The sequence below is a fragment of the Solanum pennellii genome, chromosome 12 (genome assembly GCF_001406875.1).
Source record: "Solanum pennellii chromosome 12, SPENNV200".
In the NCBI taxonomy this organism is placed as follows: Eukaryota; Viridiplantae; Streptophyta; class Magnoliopsida; order Solanales; family Solanaceae; genus Solanum; species Solanum pennellii.
The window spans coordinates 59,965,466-59,977,583 of NC_028648.1; the positions used below are offsets into that span (position 1 = coordinate 59,965,466).

General features: G+C 30.1%; 3 protein-coding genes across 3 annotated transcripts; 2 read left to right on the plus strand and 1 right to left on the minus strand.

Annotated features, from left to right (window-relative positions):
• The first annotated feature begins 2,604 nt into the window (after positions 1-2,604).
• On the plus strand, positions 2,605-3,719 carry LOC107005747 (3-oxoacyl-[acyl-carrier-protein] reductase FabG-like). Its single transcript, XM_015204401.2, has 3 exons — positions 2,605-2,908; positions 2,981-3,213; positions 3,290-3,719. The coding sequence occupies exons 1-3, from the start codon at positions 2,605-2,607 to the stop codon at positions 3,566-3,568; spliced, it is 816 nt and encodes a 271-aa protein (XP_015059887.1). The 3' UTR covers positions 3,569-3,719.
• A 776-nt stretch (positions 3,720-4,495) lies between these two features.
• On the plus strand, positions 4,496-4,996 carry LOC107006447. The gene has a single exon (XM_015205000.1). The coding sequence runs from the start codon at positions 4,496-4,498 to the stop codon at positions 4,994-4,996; it is 501 nt and encodes a 166-aa protein (XP_015060486.1).
• A 1,941-nt stretch (positions 4,997-6,937) lies between these two features.
• On the minus strand, positions 6,938-8,630 carry LOC107005731 (delta(12)-fatty-acid desaturase FAD2-like). The gene is made up of 2 exons (XM_015204383.2): positions 8,538-8,630; positions 6,938-8,295 (listed from the first exon to the last, which is right to left on the minus strand). Exon 2 carries the CDS (start codon positions 8,263-8,265, stop codon positions 7,123-7,125), a length of 1,143 nt encoding a protein of 380 aa, XP_015059869.1. The 5' UTR covers positions 8,266-8,295; positions 8,538-8,630; the 3' UTR covers positions 6,938-7,122.
• Between the last annotated feature and the right edge of the window lie 3,488 nt (positions 8,631-12,118).

The following is a 12,118-nucleotide window of genomic DNA, read 5'->3' on the forward strand; positions in this document are numbered from 1 at the left end:
AGATGCCGAAATAGAAATTGTACCACGCCTGTTCTTTGATAAAAGACGCTAGAGAGTTGTGTTTCAATGTTCTCCTTTTTTTTAAAAAAAATTATCTTTTGCTCTTTCAAAAAGTAAATTACTCGAGCGTCATCACCTTGTTCTTTCCTTTAAATGATTTTTATGGATTGATGCCTTGAGAACATTTTCTTCAGAAGGTTGCAAATTCTCTGGTGACATATCTAACATAGCAATTATGCAGATAATTATATTACATAAACGAGTTAGCAACAACATCAGTCATTATCGGACTATTTCATTTCAACATGTATATTGAGGCTAACCAAAGAAAAACAAATAACACAATTAAGAATGTAGCGATGTAGAGTCCAAGTATGACTTCCATGAAAGGTCTGAGTTTCTTATTGACCAACCACCATTATATTCCTAGTAGAATTTAAAATTCACTAATGAAGTCGGCAATAATGTTGGAGTCTTTAAACAAAAGCCTTGTGTAAAAATCAAAGCTGATATTGATCGAGTATATCCGACATATGTTCACTACGGAAAGTCCAAGGGGAAACCTACTTATCCAGATGCAACTAATCCTTGCCTGTAAAGTACACAATTGTCTGTGCATTCCTATGTTATAATCATTCCCCATCAATGTGGGGGATTGTTGGGTATGTAGCAAGAATTGATGAGAAACAGAGGGAAGGAGAGGAATTTGAAAATTTGAAGAGTTGGAAACTTGAAAAGTCCTCTTATGCTTAATGAAAAAGCATTTGTCCCTCATCGGTGATGGAAAGAAGAATAGGAGAGTTTAAATACAGAAACACTCCTATTAATTGTTAAAAGGGTTGGAAAGAGGGACCCCCCTAGCGCCGTCGTCGCTCGCTTCGGCTTTGGCAAAGGCAAATGATCGAGAGATAATTTTTTGGACAAAATTTGTTTTAATTATTTATTTAATTAATTAATTAAAATGGCCAAAAAATGTTTTCAATTAATTAGTTGATAACAGAAATTGAAAATTAACCGAAATGTTTCAACTTTTTAGTTGACTAACCCGATCCGACTCGGATCTGCGCCCGACCCGTTTTATTTGAACTTTCCCGTTTTATTTAAATTTCCCGCCATGACTGTTCTGAAAGGTTGCAACTTTCAGGAACAGTCAGTACCATTTGAAAGGTTGCAAACTTTCATTAATGGTCGTGTGAATTCTGAAAGGGTTGCAACCTTTCAAAACATATTCTTCTTGCCTATAAATATCACTCATTCTTCAGTATATTTTCAAACGAATTTTCTGATCTTTTTCTTCTACACACATTTTTCTTCGTGTACTTTCCTGCTGTGGATTGATTCGTTGACAGTAGAGTTTTTGGTATCTACACTCTGCTGATTAAGATCATTTTACCCTGGGAGTTTATATTCCAAATCAAACCTCGGATACTAGAGGGGAGTAATTTCCTTAAGGGTACACTGTGAGTTCAGTGGACTTGATCTTTTTACGATTTAATTTTTTTTCAAATTTTGGTACGTTCTTACAGATTTTAGTTAAATTTCTGTTCATCTCTCTTACTAGTTTTATAAATTTTAGTTACTTCGTATTTCTGAACAATTTATTAGAACCAGTAATTTCTGATTTTGATAACACAGTTCGAAAACAAAGATCACAAAACACAATATCAAGTTTACTAATGATAAATATGTGCAATGCAATTGAATACAATGTCAAGTACAGTGATGCATGTCTGACCTAGTGATACACACCCGCTGTCTCTCAGTCTAGGACCATGGGGAGTATATCTGTCTATGCATCCATCACAACGTGTGCAACCTTCAATTTTTCATATCGGATTGGTTTGATCCCGAATTAATTCTTTTTTTTAGTTAAAATCAAACCATCCCAAATATAGTTAGATTTTACTTTCTAATACCAAATCAAATCAAATTAAACTATAAGTCACGTTTTCTTTTATTTGCAGTTTCATTCAATTTTTGTACACCCTTATTGATGGAAATGGTTTAAGTAGCGTTGGTTTACTAATTTTTAAGGGATGTCAAGTGCATAAGCATAAATAACACGCGTATTATCAAATGATCTGATGCAGTGAATGAGGTTGCTCCTTTCTTAATCATAAGTGTTAAATTTAAGCCTTATGTATGAAAAAATCCTTAGCAAAAGCATCTAATAGGATTCTACATGATGTGAATCCAAAATAATCAGGTGACCAATATAAATGCAAAATATCGAATAAAAAAGATAAAGAACACATATGTTGGAATTTCAACAAAGGAGGGCCATATTCTAGGTCTACCATCCCCTGGAATTTCAACAAAGGCGGCCATAATATTGACTATATATTACATGAAAAGTAAATCGAATTTAAAAAAGAGTTTAATCTTAATTATATAATATATAAAAAAATTAATTAATTAAGTATAAACAGTATAACTTTTATCATCAAAATTCCACCCCAGTCCATACGCTCTTTAGATGCCAATTTTATCATTTCTTATATATATACTAAAATTTTACCCAACTTGTACTCTCTGCATTTATAACTCTTTAATTTGCATTATACATTTCTAACTCCATTTTACATAACTAGACTTAATAGTAAAATGGACCCATGGAAAGACCTAACCGGGAAAGTAGTGATGGTGACCGGAGCATCATCGGGAATCGGGCTAGAGTTCTGTATCGATTTAGCCAAAGCCGGTTGCAGAATCATCGCTGCTGCTCGTCGTGTTGACAAGCTGAAATCTCTCTGCGACCAAATTAACAGTAATTCAGAGGGAACCCCTCGTGCGATCGCCATCGAACTTGACGTTGCTGCTGATAGTGCTACAATTGAATCCGCTGTAAAAATAGCTTGGGATGCCTTTGGACGTATCGATGCCTTGGTTAACAATGCAGGCGTAAGAGGTAATTGAGTATAATGTAAATTTTCTAGACCGTTCATTCTATTGAGTGGCCACTAAGTGTGTGTATAATCAGGGAGCGTGAGCTCTTCAGTGGAATTGGCAGAGGAGGAATGGAACAACACATATAACACGAATCTACGAGGGGCATGGATGGTTTCGAAATATGTATGTAAGCATATGATCGATGCCAAACAGGGCGGAGGATCTGTTATTAACATCACTTCGATGGCTGGTTTAAATCGTATAGCAGTACCAGGAACTACTGCTTACGCTACTTCAAAGATGGCTCTAGACATGGTTACTAAGGTACGATTCTTTTCAATTGAACCAATGAATTGTATCTATATGTGATAGAATTAATTGATTATGATTGAAATGACAGATAATGGCGATTGAATTGGGTGGAGAGAATATCAGGTTGAACTCGATATCGCCAGGAGTTTTCAAATCAGAGATAACAGAGAGCCTAGTTGAACAGAAATGGTTTCATAAGTTTCTTTATAAAACACTTCCTACTAGATATCTTGGAACGACAGATCCAGGTTTAACCTCTCTCATTCGATACTTAATTCATGATTCTTCTGAGTATGTAACGGGTAATGTTTTCATCGTCGATGGTGGAGCTAGCTTACCAGGCGTCCCCATTTTCTCATCACTCTAGCTCAAATGGACATGTAAGAGAAAATAATACAATACTTGTGTTATGTTACTAGTATGTTCTACTTTCAATTATCGAAGCAAGTGAAGAATGTATTGTAATACTTGGTGTGATTTAGTATGTTTTTTACCTTCCACTAGAGTGTTTGCGATTTTATCTGGATGATTTTTTATTATTAAAATAAAAATTAAATCAATTATAATATGTTTAATAGATATTTATCGGTTTGGTTGTCTGAAAGGAGAGCAAATATGTATCAATCGAGAATCGATTTAGATTGGTATTTAATTAAACCACGAACATTTTATATTAAGATGAGGTAGAAAATGAGAAAATGTGTCCATATCTTCCTCATGATTTCACTAGTTTCACAAGTATCTCCCCTATTCAGTACGAGAATTAGAATTTAACTAAGAAATATCAATTGATACCGTCAAATTTAATGGTGGAATCAAAATTTAATTAAAGAATATTACGTGGCTATCCACGTAAAAGGCCCCAACCAAACCCACACAACGAAAAAAGAGACGTTTCTTTTTGCTGAAGTTGCTTTTCCAAAGTAGAAGTCTTTCCCCATATTTTACTTCTTAAATCTTAGGGCCCGTTTGGCAATAAATTTTGCAAGTAAAACTTGGGAAAGAACTTGGCAAATTTTGTTTGTCCATACACTTTTTTATTATTTGTCAAATTTTTTTGGCAAATTTTCCAAATTCCCAAATACTAGAAAAAACTAGTATTTGGGCCAAATTTCATTATTTGGAAAGTTTTAGAAATTTAATTTTTACCCTTAACTTTTTATTTTACAAAAATAATATATTTATTGACACCAACCAATTCAATTAGCACAATGTTTCCTTCTACATGCATTCTTTTGATTTCATACATTCCTTTGTTACAGTTAGTCTTAATGAACTAGCTACTAAATAAAACATGAATTGCATTTATTTTATTTTGGTAGATAAATATTACGTTGTTGATGCTGGTCTACGGCACACAAGAGGATTTTTAGCTCCATTCAAAGGAATGCGCTATCATTTGCAGGACTACCGAGGAAGTGAAAGAGAGCCTAAGAATGGAAAAGAGCTATTTAACTATAGACATGCTTCTCTGCGCAATGTATTTGGAAGAACTTTTGGTGCGTGGAAAAGTAGATTCAGAAAACTAAGACAAAGTATGAACAACTATGAATGTGACATGCAAGTGAAAATAGTAATTGCTTGCGCTGTATTGCATAATTTTTTACGTGAACACCAAAGTAGTGTTGGAATATTCAATGAATATGAAAATGATGATATGGTTGTTGATGAAAGTGACGAACTATTGGCTCAAGGTAACAACATCGCTTCATCTTCTCGATCATCTGATTCGGAAATGCAAGCTCATCGAGAAGAGATTGTTCATAAAATGTGGGAAGATTATATTAAAGAATAGGTTGAACTCTTTCAGATGAGAAAGCATAGGTTCTTCAGTGATTGCAATATTTATTTCCTTTTGTTTTCTTCTCTTTTTTTTTTCCCGAATTTATATTAGTTGTATTTTCATTATCATGATTTGTACCAAGACCTTTTCACTATACGAATATTTACTGTAATGATTCTTGTTGATTTGTTGCGGAAGTCATAAATCTTGTTACGTGAGATTTCTATTGTGCTATGTAATACAAATTTATGGTTAGTTTGATAGTTTTAAAAACTTGTGGGTATAAATCATATTTCTTAAAACAATGAAATATGTTTCTCAAATTTTATGGCCAAACACATGGTAAAATTTCACCAAATTTTCATCCAAATAATATTTGCCCAAAATATTTGAATATCTATGGCCAAACGCTAGCTTACAATATGAGTAACTTCGACATATATCACTTATTTTCTTGTCTTAATTTATATCTTATTTTAATATAATATAATATTTATAAAAATAGAAAATTAAAACATGTGTTGATTTATTAAAAAAAAAATTTAATCGTTTAATTTGAATATGTTATATCGAAAGTTGAAATTTAAAATTTTTAAATTAAAATAATTTTATTTATCTTAATTTTCCAATTTCACCCACCCTACCGCACCCCACCCCACCCAACCCCCAAATCCTGACTTTTCAGTTTCACCTCGTGATTTTTTCCGTCTTCGAGCAGATATGAGTCACGGGACTCCTGCTATATACTTGTATTTCAATTAGATTGTATCTAATTTACGTGACACTATTTGATTATATTAAAAAATTAAAAAAAGTAATGAAGAATTTTAAAGTTTAAATAACGTAATTAAGAGTAAAAAGAAAAATTTAAAAGTAATTTATTTTGTTTTATATTTCTTGATCTACATTGACCTAACACATTCCTTAAAAAAGTTTTAAGAATATTTTTAGAAAGATGTTTTGAAATTAACAATTCAAAGTTGAAATCCTAAAATTTCTTAATTGCATTGCATGATCTTTTTTCTAAATGGTAACTATTAAGATGTTGAATAATTAGAAGTTATGTACGTTGTTTTGAATGTTTAGTATATTAAAATGTCGCTCAAATTATAAAGAATTATGTGGTAAAATCATTCAATTTTATTTTCTATTAATAAAATTACTGAACTTGAAATTTTTATCGTCTAAAAATTAAAATCACTCTGACAAATTCTTCATAAAATAAATATGATATTGTAAAACAAATTGATTTTTTTGTCATATAGACATGGACTTTGCAAATAAAATTTAATTAAAAAGAATCACTCATATATTAACCTCGATCCATCGACCTACAAATCAAAATGAATTTCATTTGAACCCCTATTTCCCTCTACGTTTTTTTTTTTAAAAAGTTGAAATTTAAGAATTTTCTCACATCCTCCATTTTTAAAACCCTAATGACTTCTATTTCCAAAAAATTATGTTGGATAAGTCAAATAAAACACACTGAATAAAAATAAGAATATTTTAAAAACATATATGAGACAAAGAAACTCCATTATTATATTAGAGAATCTAATACTTTTGGGCAGAAGAGTATAACTTTTATAACACAATTTGATTATTTTTTAATAACACTATGAGATCATTTATAACGTGATTATAATTATTTATATTATATTTCTTGCTCAAGTATCTATAGTTAATTAAATATATTAATAACCTAAAAATAAGATAAGTAACTTTAAATAGCAAGTTAATTATTACATGTATAATATACAAATATGTCGTTTAACAATTATTTTCAAATGAAACAAGTAAACACATATATCTCAGTAGATCGACTTTTTTTGGTTACAAAAGTAAAAAAATAAGATAATTATTGTTAATTGTGTGATTTTCTGAAAAATCAACTCAAAATAATTCATTTAGTTATTTTGATTCAAAAAATTGTAATTCATTTTGATAGACTAAAAAAGAAAATAAATACATTTTATATCAAAACTTATAATCATCATAGGATGATACATTGAGTGAGACATATTATTCATCATGTTGACAAACAGTTGACTAGTACAATACAAGAAAAACATAGAATTCAAAATACAAATACTAACATTTGACCAATTCCAAATGACTATTTCTTGATGAACTTTTCAAAGCTTGTTTTTGTACCAATACACTCCTTTATCTTTATCTTTCTCCACAAAGATACACTCCTTTGTATCCCTCCACATTGCCTTTAAAATTGGTGTATCATCATATTTATAGTATTCTCCTAACAATGGTTTGATAGCTTTTGTTGCCTCCATTGCATGGTAATGTGATATATATGAGAATATATGATGCAAAACATGTGTATCCGTAACATTATGGAACACCTTATTTAACACACCATAGTCTCTATCTACCGTAGCTAAAGCTCCTCTTAGATAATCCCACTCACTTGAATCATAATGTGGCAATGAAGAGTGAGTGTGGTGCATAAGAGTGATCAACACTATAAATCCATTCACAATAAGGAGAGGTACCCCATAGATGCAAAAAACCCAAGCTAGCCCTTGTGTTAAAGTAACGCGATATAATAAATAAGTTGTTGCAATCACACCTACATCTGAAATGTAGATTTGTAGCCTTTCGCGATTTGAATATATTGGGCTATATGGATCATAATGACATGCAAAACGGTCATACTTTTTGCCTGAGATATTGAACATCAAGTATAAAGGCCATGCAAAAGTTAGAGTGAAGGCAAGTACGAGTACTCGTCCTAGTGGATTGTTCAAGTATTTGTAGTACCATCTTAGTTTTGATTTAAGTCTTGGTATGTAAACTTCATCATTCTCAAGGGAACCTGTGTTTGCATGGTGACGACGATGACTATGTTTCCATGCAAAGTATGGTGTTAGAAGAGCTGAGTGGAGGATAAGACCAACAATGTCATCTACCCATTGGTAATCACTAAAGCCATGGTGACCACATTCATGGCCAATGACCCATATTCCGGTGCAAACACAACCTTGAGCTATCCAATAAGTGGTCCATGCTACATAACTATATGGGGTTGGAATGAGGTGAATGTAAGTGTTGGCCATGTAATAAAAGATGGAGACGAGTATGAGATCCTGAATAAGAAACGAAAACGATTTTATAAGAGATCGTTCAAAGCAATGGGGAGGAATGGCCTTCTTTACATCACCAAGTGTAAAAGGCGGCTTTGAAGATGGCACTCTTTCGAGAGGATTTTTCTTCTGTTCGTTTTTACTTGTTATAGTAGACATATTACCACCGCCTCCCATTTTCGTCTTCCTCCCTCTTTAATTTTGAATCTGCAATCATTATAGAAAAGTATATCACTATTTATAAATAATTAAAAGGTATATGATTTTTTTCTTATAAATTCTAAATTAAAAAGAGAATAGTTATTGTACATATTCTAAATATAAAAGAAAAGTAATTGTTTTTTTAAATATCTTAAACTAAAAAAAGTAAATATTTTACTATATTAGGAAGTGGAGATCATACAATATAGAAGAAAAGTATAGTTTAACAAATTACAAAGAAATTATACCTCAAAATTGAGAAGAGACCTTTTAGTCTCCCACTGAAATTAGAAAAGGGAAGTGGTTAATATGTGAGTGAAGAATATAGTTTGTCTGTATATATAATGCCCTATATGTGGGGCCTAGTAGCCAGCCTAGTATGACTATTGGAAAAATAAAATATCTACTTTCTTTCACAACCACAATTTGCTTTAGTCAATATTTGCAATTTTCTTTGGAATGGTCTCCCAATATCATAGCTGAGATGAATAGTTAATAATTTTGATAATCATTCAATTATCTATTGTTTTTATAGAGAGTCTTTTAATTTTTATTTTTAATTCAAAAAAATTATGATTTTTTTTGCACAAAAAGTCACTCAACTTTCATTTTCAACTCAAAAGTCACTCAACTATGACATCTTTGCACAGAAAGTCACTCAACTTATTTAATTGTTTTTTCATTAAAATTTAGTGACATGAAATTTTAATTATTAACATAAATTTTAAGAATCAAATATATATATATCCATTAATGAACCGCCCATTTAATTCAACCCGCTAAAAAAATAATTAAACATTTTATTTTACCATTAATTTCCTATATTATTTCCCACTGAACATTGAACATTTTATTTTACCATTAATTTATTAAAAGAATGTGGGAGACAAGGGAGAATGATGTAGGAAATTAATAGTAAAATAAAATGTTCAATATTATATTTTTAGCGGGTCGGGTTAAATTGAGCGGGTCATTAAATGGGTATATATTAGATTCTTAAAATTTTGGTTAATGATTAAAATTTTATGTCACTAAATTTTAATGAAAATAACAATTAAATAGGTTGAGTGGCTTTTTGTGCAAAGAAGTCATAGAGTGACTTTTGAGTTGAAAATGAAAGTTGAGTGACTTTCTGTGCGAAGAAGTTATAATTGAGTGACTTTCTGTGAAAACAATTGATAGTTGAGTGACTATCAAATTATTAACTCCTGAGGTGAATTCAAAACTTAAATTTAACGAATTCAATTCTTAAAATTTTTAGGTGTGAATTCATTGGAATATGAATAGGCTCACAATATCGTAGCTGAGGTGAATTCAAAATTTAATTTTAACGAATTCAATTCTTAAATTTTTTAGGTTTGAATTCAATGGAATATATATATTTTGTGCATCACAAATAATAGATTCAGATGAACTCGTTGAAATTAGATTTAGTTGATTGCATTCCATTTCAAATTTGGGAATATGAAAGTTGTACTCTGATTTTTAGTTTGGTTGGTGATGTTTGGAGAAGCAGAATGGACTTAAATCACAAGAGGGAGTTATTCTGATAATTAATCGACTAATCGTAGTAATTATTATTTCACAAAGTTAAACTTTTTGTTGTATAGTTACTTATTCAATTTCCTCTTCACCTTTACTTTAAAAATCATAAATAAAAAGGATTATTTTACTTATTTGTTCTTTAATTCCTTTTAATTTACTCTACTTATGTGCCTTTTTTAAGGATAAAATATAGTCATGTGCAGTAAGCATGTCAATAAAAAAAATATAAAAAAAATATATAACATAAAATTATAATTATAAAGTTTAGCACAAAATTATGATAAGTTGACATATTAAAATTAAAATAATGTTTGTGTTGTTTCAATATCTTAACGAAGACACCATATTTCTTTTTTTTTTTTTATATATCTTTTTACAAGAGGAATAATAAAAGTTACTGGTGTAAAAGGAATATTACAATTAACTAGAAACATATTTATTTTCCAATTATTTCAATGCATGGTTCTAAAAATTGTTGTACTCCCTTCATTCCATATTAATTAAACTTTTGAGCCAATTTTTATTTTTTAAATTAATTAAATTGTTTTATTTTTAAAAAATACTTTCAATTTTATCCTTCGTTTAGATTTTTAATATGATGACTTCAATAAATTTGACCATAATTAATAATGGTAAAATGAAAAATCATGTTTAATTTATGTCTTAATCTAGTTTTATTAAAGAGTGTGAAACACCTCAAAAATTCAATTAATATGAAATGGAGGGAGTACTTTCTAGTTTCTACTAGATATTTCTTTTTAAATTGAGCAAAGTGTTAAAAACACATTTAAATTAGGCCAAATACATAAACAGATAGATCCCTAAGCTTGTTGGGTTTTTCCCTCAGGTACCTCAACTATGTTATTTTCCTATTGAATCATTGAACCACCCATAATTTGTTTCTATTAAACACCGTTTGATGTGGAATCAGATTTTGTGAGGGGTATTGATAGATGATACATATGTTGTTCCAAAACTCATTAGTCCAATTGATAGTGAAAATGTTCGAAAATAATTATGTTTTACTTCAAGTCATTTGAACACACTAACACACAGTCTGTCTTCATTCCTTCAATCAAAATCATTACTATATGAACACAATTGAAGGCAATTACAATAGAAAAGTTGATCAAAATCAGCCAACAATGTTTAAAAGGAACAATTATGGATGGTTCAATAATTCAATAGGAAAATGACGTAGTTGAGGTACCTGAGGGAAAAAACCCAACAAGTTAGGAATCTATTTATGAGTTCTACCTTTAAATTACAAGTATAGGTATATTTTATTATCCTCCTCAAACATATATTATTATTTTTATTTTTTTTATTTTAATGACTAATTTAAATTTATTATTTTAATGGTCAAATTTATTTAAGTTTTGCTAAGAAACCTGTAAAATTTACTATAGATGACTCAATTGTTTTCTTCATATACAAAAATTAAATTACTATACATTCAAAAAGATAGTTTTAAATTATAACATAGCCACAAAAATAAGTTTGAATTTTTTTTCTTTACTCTAAGGAAATGAAAGAAAAAATAAAATAAAAATAAGAAACTCAAACAATGATAATCAAAAGGTCAAAAATGACTTATGTCCCAAAAAAATAAAATACTTTTTGAAATTTGCTAGAAAAATCATATATACACCTAAATAATTTTTTTTAAAAAAATCAAAAGTCAAAGATATAAACTTAAAACTATTTTTTTTTACTTCGGTTAAATAAAGGGTATATGTGAGCCGTTTGTATAACAATACGGTATATGTGAGTCACCTTGATAATGAGAGGCATATCAACTCCAAATGGCATAATTGAGAGCCTGTTTGGCTCAGCTTAAAAGCTGGTCAAACTGACTTAAAAGCTGGTTTTTTACTTATTTAGCTGTTTGGCAATACTCAAAATAACTTATTTTAAGTTTAAAAAAACTTATTTTAAGCCAAAAGTTAAAAGCTGGGGTAGGGGTGCTTTTTTTTTATAGCTTATAAGCTGTTTTAAGTTGACCACATTTTTATCTTTTTGCCCTTGATATTTTTATACAATCTCCAAATTACTCACATAACGCTAACATCTCTTTCTTCCATTTTTCCCTTTTCACGTTTGGCATAGCAACTTCAGCACTTTTATCCAAACGCATAACTGCTTATTTTAAAAATAAGTTTCAGCACTTTCAAAAGTACTTTTTTAAAGCTGCTTTTATTAAGCCCATCCAAACGGGCCCTCAGAGGTATATCAGACCCTTTTCTCTTTTTAAAAATAAATAAATTGGGAGCTGGGGGGGGGG